General features: G+C 28.6%; 1 protein-coding gene across 6 annotated transcripts in view; it reads left to right on the forward strand.

Moving 5' to 3' along the window:
* Nucleotides 1–7,243, forward strand: part of LOC145325976 (alpha-1,3-mannosyl-glycoprotein 4-beta-N-acetylglucosaminyltransferase A-like) — a 44,162-nt gene extending 36,919 nt beyond the window's left edge. The window contains exons 23-26 of one of the 6 annotated variants that reach the window (XR_013881688.1): nucleotides 1,157–1,260; nucleotides 1,834–1,908; nucleotides 3,276–6,726; nucleotides 6,971–7,243. Coding sequence is in view for 1 of the 6 variants with exons in the window: in XM_080169023.1 (XP_080025149.1) it covers nucleotides 1,157–1,226 (70 nt within the window). In the remaining 5 variants the exon portion in view is untranslated. Of the gene's footprint in view, nucleotides 1–1,156; nucleotides 1,261–1,833; nucleotides 1,909–3,275; nucleotides 6,727–6,970 lie in introns of those variants that run through there. The other 5 variants (XR_013881687.1, XR_013881689.1, XR_013881690.1 and 2 more) reach the window with 5 other exon arrangements.
* The last annotated feature ends 1,541 nt before the right edge of the window (nucleotides 7,244–8,784 follow it).

Consider the following 8,784-nt stretch of genomic DNA (forward strand, 5'->3'; position numbering starts at 1 on the left):
AACAAAGAACTTGAACAGCAAGTATAGAGCTCTACAGCTGGGTAAAGCAAGAAAAAGGCGATTAATATATCTTGAATTTAGGCTTTGTATTGTCAAAGTTTATTTATTGTAACGAGTGAAGGGGACACTGGACTTTTTACTTGTACTAGTTTAATAACAGCGAAATTATATTCGTTTGTTCAAGCAATTTGAGCTTTTAATGAATTTTCATTGGTTGGTTCAAAACTAGAAGTGTTCAAACTATTTAGCATAAACTTTTAATCTGCATATGGGGTTATAATTTCATAATTGGAGATTATATATACAGGGTGTTTCCAAAGAAATGTCTTTTTTTAAAACTTTATTATGCATAGAAAATAAAACAGTTATATTAATTGCTTTATATATTAGGAAAACCTGCTCTGGTACATTTACGTTTCAAATATTTAAAAATGATTATTTCATCATATTATGCCTTAAAAAACCGGTTTTTGAAAAGGACCTAATTTTCATGATTTATGAATTTAAAAGTTGTGCAAAAAATGTGCACATTTTTAAAATTCCAATTGCGGGGCTTGTAATAATAGTAGAAAAATGTTATACATATCATTAGAATCGTCATAAACCCTAGATTTTAGAAATATAAGTACTATTGGTTTGTGCTATATATAGTTTAGGAGCTAAGTTGAAAATTGTGATAAAAAGGTTGAAAAGTTTTTATAAAGTTGGAACATTTTACCACGTAGCTCCTATGACGATTCTAACGGTATGCATAACATTTTTCTATTAACACACGCCGCGCAATTTGAATTTCAAAAATGTGCGCATTTTATGCACAATATTTTAAATCCATAAATCCAAAAATAAAGCCTTTAAAAAAACCGGTTTTTAGGGCATAATTTGTTGAAATAATCATTTTTAATATTTGAAACATAAATGTATCAAAACAGGTTTTCCATATATATATATAACATTTTATGAAATTGTTTTATTTTCTATGCATAATTAAGTATTTAAAAAAGACATTTCTCTTGAAACACCCTGTATAATATCAATTTGTCTTATCGCTTAAGATAACTGAATTATTGTAGACCGAACATTCACTTGAACAAACAAACTAACAATTATCTATTCAAAAGTTTTTTTTGCAAGTTAAATGACAGATACATTTTTTTAGGTTGACTGTGGGTGCATCTAGTGAGAATTGGGCCATCTTGAGTGAGATCTACTTTAAAACCACCAGCTGATACAACCTTACCCACGCCCCCACCAGTTATACAGGTAGGGTTCTTGACTTTAATTTAATGAATTATATGCTGAGATCAATTGTTGTTTAAATTAGGGTTGACAATCCGAATCCGAAATCCGCGCAATTTTAGGACAATTTTTGGACCCATTATCAGAATCCACAATTCGCTATTCAAATAGCTAATTCGGATTGTTAATTTTAGGACTTTAATAGCAATTTAAAAAATGTTATCTAAAATGTGTCAGAAAAAAATAAATAGTATTTTATTGTTTCTTAACTACAAGTAATATGGTTGGTAGCATCCAAAGTTTTTTGTAGGTTAAGTAAGGGTTAAAAAATGCCGCTGTAGGGGCTAGATTTTTTTAAATTTATATTAAGACCGCAATCCACAATCCGAAAAAACACAAGAATCCACAATACACGGAAAAATTCGCTTTTTTGGGGTTGAGGGGGGGGGGGGCGGTTTTTTGTAAGAATCCGAAAATTGGGCGGATTGCAGTAGTAGTCTTTTTTTTATTTCAAAAGGCATCAGTTTTTATTATAAAAACTAGTCTTTTTTATCTTATGTATTATTTGGGTGTTTGCTAATAACCAAATATATATAGGTGGAGGAAAAAACTCACACAGTATGAGAATTATTACCGCCAGAGGTGTCACTATTAAATTCTAAAATTTTTAAGGTATATTTAATCAGAGAGTGAGATTTCATCACAAGAATAAATTAGTTTGCCTTCAATCTTTTATATGAAAAAAAAAACAGTTTTGGAATTTTGTTGTATAATGGCAAAATTTACCTTTTTTTTGTAGAAAAAAAATATTTTTGTTTAGATGAAATTTTCCTCCCTGATATTTAATTACTTACCTTTGTAGGTGTTAAATTATATACAAAAATTTTCTGTATGATTTTCAAATTTTTTCCCAGCCAAACGTAGGGATCTTAAGGGATAAAACAAAGGACGATTTATTCATGTACCTCTCCTCAGGGGCGTCCAAGCTTTTTTTTTTTTGGGGGGGGGGGTAACATTTTTTTAAGGGGGGGGGGGGTAATTCGTTTTTTTGTGGGGGTAAAATTGCGCTTTTCGCGTGCCGCAAATTTTTTTTTTTACCCCCCCCAAAAAAAAAATTTTACCCCGGGGGTAATATTTGCTTGGGGGGGGGGGGGAATTACCCCCCTCAAATCTGTTGGCATGGGTAAATTTTTTTGGGGGTAAACAAAATTTTAAATTTTAAATGGGGGGGGGGTAATCTCCACTTTACCTCCCCCCCCCCTTGGACGTCTATGCCTCTCCCAATTATGATATATAATTATCCCTGCTTTAGATTAATATAATTATTATTAGTAGAAAAGTTTGGACACTGCCAGTTTGTACCAACCAATCAAAATTTGATAATAGTTATTTCTCGCATCGTATTATAAACTGCTTTCCGCGGATTTAAAATTCCTTCGGCATCTCGGGGCTAAAAAAACTGGTTTTAATCTTATGATTGTACATTTTTATATTCGTAGCAAACTGGACATAATACGATGCTAGACATAGTTTTTTCGTATTGATGAGAACCTGTTCTAATCCACCGGTTTCGAATGAATACGAGAAAGTACATTAAGAATTTATATCGAAGAATGAGATAATGTTTTCATAAACTTTGGGTACTATTACTTTGGGTATCCCTCTTTCTGACTAAACCTTACCGTACAAGAACAACAAATTATGATAATTCTAAAATTTCCCCTATTTTAGGGATCAAATTAAATAAAAGCTTAAAAGAACCAGTAGTTATTTATCGGATCGTATTATAGACACCTTTCCGCTGATTTTAAAATGAAAAATTAAAAGATTTAAAAACTTTGTTAGTCCCGAGAGACCGCAGGCCCTGGCTAACAAAACTGGTATTAATATTATTGTTTTTATTTTACTATTCGTGAAATAATGTTTAATACGATGCTATACATGATTTTCCCGTATGTCTCAGAACCGGCTTCAAAGCCATGATGGGGAAAACAGTTAGTATGATTCTTCAAATTTACCTAATAAAATTTTTATTTTAGGTTTTCCAAGGAAAGCCGGTGTCACAAGACATTTTGAAAAACAATACATTCGACAAAACTAATTATGAACAAGAATGCTCCAATAAGCAAGTCACAATCTAATAAATACATTTTATTAAAATGTGTAATATGTATTAAAAAAGGCATAAATTATGAAATTAAATTCTCAAATTTAAATATTACAATTGCTTTAAAATAAAACAGCTTATATACTCGACTTAAAAAAGAATTAAAATTTGTAAATGTGTAATATGATAAAAAAGAAACGTATCAAAAGTAGATTTAGAAATCCTTGTAAATAAAACAAAATTATATTATTGAGATAGAGAAAAGGATGTTGAAGGCAAATTGATAATGGATTTTTATAGATTTTTTTATATACTGTACAATTCTAATTCTAATAACGTTCTGTATTAGAACTTTTAGATTTAGCTCTATAATGGGTATTAACGATTTTAACTATATATCTTTGAGGTGTAGTTACTAGAAAGAAAGAAAGATGAAACCCAAAACTTTTTTAGTTTGATAAGCCTATTCTATTTTAGGTAACCCATATAGCTAGATGGAAAAAGTTAGATCAGTTCATGCTTTAGATATTAAAAAAAGCATAACAAATTAACTAAAGATGACTTCTGTATTGAATATTACACGGAATAAAATAATAATTCTAAGAAAATTCGCTTTACAAAAGTTCAAACAGGAAAATATGCTGATACTATTATTTTAAAGTTATACTTTTTTTTAAAGAACTACTTACCCATTAATATTTGGTTTTTCCAAATAAATTTAATTTAAAATCCTTTTCTCCATCTCAGAATAACAGGCAAATGAAGATGTCCAGATAAAAACCCGCCTAGCCAGATATTTTATACAATATCCTTCTCATGTTTTTCTACTAACATTTATAAAAAAAAAAAACTAGAATAGAATAGTTGTGTAAATATATATTCTACTATATTGAAAGATCGTAATGTTAAGAATTATTTGTTTTAAGTTAATAGTTATTAAACCCAACCTTTAGTACTATTTTTAATAATTCATCCTTATAGAATTCAGTTTAATCTGAGGTGGGTTCTTAAAAAATCTAGCATCGCTGAATAGGCTATGGTAGCAAGGTCACAAAAGTTTATTTTGTAAAAATTTAAAGAAAAGTATTCTAAAATCATAGATGGTTTATTAACATAAGATTTTATTTGATTTTTGTAGATTTTTTATATGATTTTGGAGGATTTTTACAAAAACAATTTTGGCGATCTGGCTACCATGGCCAATTCAGCGATCCTAACTTTTTTAAGAATCCACTTCTGATAGTTCAATGGAAGATTAATATCAACTTTCCCCTTCCTTAAAATTTAAAATGTGAAAATTTTATGTCATTCAATATTTGCATACTAGCCTCTGCGACCCTAGCATCTAAGGTATCTGTATTCAAAGGGGTAAGAAGAGAGCAGAACAATGTCTTATAACCACAACAAGGCTAAAGTCTAAAAATGAAATAGCATTAAACCATCCTGTGACAATTGTGAAGCTTCCCTAGAAAAGAGAACTCAATCAGTTCATTGAAATCTTAAGCTTCAGACAAAAACTTTAGTACTTTATAAAACAGAATAAGGCAGAGAGCTTTGGATGATAAATTAAATCTAAGCAAATAAAGTAGGGGTGAGCATTGATTATCTGCCATTGAACTATCCATGTTTTATTAAATGAATTTTAATCTGAAACTAGAAATATTTAATTGTGTCAATTGTAAATCTTCCATGTTAATTATTTCTTCCATAAAAATTTTGATCAATGTTAAGGATTTTAAGGTTTGTCAACATTGAAATAATTTTTTTTGTTATGCTTTAATCCAAAAGGCATAACATATTTTAAGTTAAATCTAAATTTTTTAGCCGATTGAATTGTAACGGGTTAAATAAGTCATACATAATTTTGTTTAAATCACTTAGTTATAAATTATTATAAATCATATTTTTTTGTGTTTTATTGTTTCTGTTGTGTGTATTGTGTAAATCATTTATATGTTTAAAATTATCAATTTTTAATTAAATTAGATACTAGTCTTTTTTGTCTCAAGATATTAATTAATATCACTAATTACTGTACTTATAATATAAAGATAATTTTATTTTATTAAGAACATCTATTTCATTAATGTGATATTTGATGTTAGATGTAAAACTTTTGGTTTCAAATTAACATTTTTTTTTCAAATTAAAATATCATCTATGATGAATTATTACTTTAATTTTTCAGGTTATAGGGTTAGTTTTCTTATTTTATTTTTAAAATATTTTATGTCTTATATTTGAACTACTAATTGGCGAGATCTGAATATTGGTAACACTTTGTGACAGTGAATATTTTTTTCTTTTAGTATGGCTTTGAAACTGATTAATATCCATTGGATAAGAACTGGTTCTCAACTATACTGAAAAATCATGATTAATAGCATCATAATACAGATAATTTTCCTTGAATATCAAAATAAAATCCTTAAATCTATACAAGTTTTGTTCGGTCCCTCAGGGCTAACAAAACTAGGTTTAAATTTAAATTTTCATACAAAAAAATACATTCACTTGACATAAGAATGGTAAAAATGGAAGTGGGGAGGGAAAAAGGGCTGTACATTAATTGTTCTATTTTAACAGAAACTGTTCTATATTTGTTTGTTGGACAAAAAAATTGTAAAAATTAGAGGAGAGGGGGATTATTATGACTTAAACAATTAAGTATAAAACTTGCTTTTAACTCATAATTTAAGTAGAACAATATAATTTCACTGTTGTAAGTTGACTAAATTTTCACATATTTTCCATAGATAGATATATTTAATTATTTTGATTGAAAGTAGTGGCATGTAAAAGTGCCATATTTTATATAAAATTGGTTTATTATATAATATCTTGCCCTTTATTAAAAGGATTGAGTCTCAAAGTCTCAAAAAAAGTCACTAAACACCCCTTTATACTTTATTATTTGTAGTTTGTATTTAATTATTTAAAACATTTGGTTATTTTATTATTTATGTTTTAGAATTATTGTTTTTCTTCATTATTTCATTTTATGCATTTCAAAATTATTCCAAAATTGTAAAAAAAAAAAAATTTGTTAACTTTTGCTTCAAAAGCAGTGTAATAGATAATTTAAATGAAAGGCAGTATTCTTATATTGTATATTTTATCAATTAAATTGCATTGATACCCCTACCCAGCCCTGTTTTATTTATAATCATTCCATCATCATTATTTCATTTTAGTTTAATATGTTTTGTTTATTTATTTTTTTTGTTATCTTAATTGTATGTAAAAAATCTTGCAATATTTTTTTCATTTAATTCTATTATTCTAGGCATCAATTTGTTTAATAGATTTAAAACCTCATCAAATGCTTTGTTGTAGTTTAAAATGCACAGATCAGACTAATTTGCTGCCATTTAAACTTTGGGGTATAGTTCCTTCCTGGCAACGCCACTTAAGAGGCGTTTTCTTTATATTTTCACAATAGCTTTCTCCTATTTCTAGCCCCTGAGAGGGGGCTCTAACCCTGCGGGGCCAATTGCCTAACTCTGCGGAGCAATTGCCTAACTCTATATAACCTAAAATAACCTATTAAAAACAATTTTAAAAATACGATGATTCGCCCCTGAAGAGGCGTTGCCACAAAAGGGACTTCACTATACCTAAACTTAGTTAAAATATAAATTTGGATTTTTCAGATGATTTTTTTTTTAATGCAAGAGAAGTTTATTTACACTCAAATGTAAACAGATTTTTAACTCATGGGTTTATTTTTATTTTGTACTTAAGATGTGATAGTCATAAATTCCATGTTATTTTTAACACAGTTCCACTAACTTAGTCTAAATCATCAAATTTATTAATACTGTATTTTGTTTTCTTAAAACTGTGATTTCGTATTGTTTAAGGTATATGAAAACTAATAAATGATCCTGTTGTTTTAAATGTTTTTCAATTATTTGTATAATAAAGACCAGGCCTCTTTGTGCTTTAAGTCAGATCTTTGAAATGTTGAATGTTTTGGGATATTTTAGCTGTGAATGGGAAAATTTTAGGAAAATTGATAGCTTAACTAAATTTTTTTGTTAAACTGGCAGCTAAGTTTTTTTTTACTTTCAGCCGCTAATTTTGTGGCAGCTGCACCAGACTGTCAGTTGCGGATATTTCAATCACTGGCGGCTGTTTTTATGCGTTTTTTAGACTTGGCATAATTATAATTTGTAGATTAGCTCAAACTTTTGTATTTTTCCTATTCGTCTAATTTTTGGAAATGTGATTTCATGATATTGATCAGCTGATAGTTAGAGATTCCTAAGCATATTGAAAACTCTGGTATTGCAGTAAGATTATACCATGAGAGTTGCTGTTGTGTCATTATTTCAGATTTCAAAAACCACCAGTTTGTCACCAAGAAAATAATTTTGGTACCTAGCTTTGTTGATGTAATTTGAAATAGGTACCATTAAGAAAGGACCCTTATATATCGAAAAATAGGGTAGGATAATATTTTTTTGAAAAATAAGCCCTTATCTAACAAGGGATATGTAAGAAAATGAAGAAATTGCCAGACAATTGCTGATAAATTGTACATCCCCAACGATGATACACAAAATTACCACTTTTGTAGATAACAATTAGTGGTTGAAAAGTTAGGACGCTCAACTATATCATATGAACCAACCAAACAAAATTCAATAGAAACCCCGAAATTGTTGAGTCAACGAATTAGAAAAAGTTATTGTAAAACTTTTGGGACTAATGTCTTCTTCCTTCCTGAGAAATTGCCAATACTATGTCTATAAGTAAATAACCAAAAAAAGCATAAAGGAATAAATTGGAAAAGTAGGAAGGGAATCAAACGTTTACAACAAAACCACTGAAATTTTAAATATCTTAAAAAAATTTCTAAGAATTTATCCTTATTATAAGTTAAGTATATTTGTGTGTGTGTTCCGAAAGATCTCGCTAATTACTAAACCGATATGGTTCTGCTTTACAGTAAAGCTTGTCAAAAGTTTTGGGTTGGGTACCACCACTCCCCCAAAAGAAATCACACTAAGAAAAAAATTTACTGTTTCTTTCACAATGTTAAAAAATCGGGCGGTCTTTAAGACTTCTGGTATGGCTGGTAAGGTCTAATTTTGCTTTTAAGGGAAGCAAATGTTCAGGAGTGTAGTATTAATTTTTTGCTTATGTTAAATTTGTTGCTTGAAAAAAACATCCAAATTGTTGATCATATAAATATTTCCTTGAAACACTGTAGATATAAAATAACACTACAATGTTGACCTCTTACTACCTATAATTGAAGTAATATACACGGATATGTAAAGTCTACAGAATCCTATTATATAGGACAAAATGATGCCTTATTATGGTGAAAACAAAATAATACCTTCGCAGATTTTTTACAAAAAGTTAGAGAAATTGAAAGATTTTTTTCATAGATTATAATAATTATTTTTGGTATTTAATATTTTGAAATT

Source organism: Acartia tonsa, chromosome 8 (assembly GCF_053477335.1).
Source record: "Acartia tonsa isolate MP-2025a chromosome 8, ASM5347733v1, whole genome shotgun sequence".
NCBI classification, from domain to species: domain Eukaryota; kingdom Metazoa; phylum Arthropoda; class Copepoda; order Calanoida; family Acartiidae; genus Acartia; species Acartia tonsa.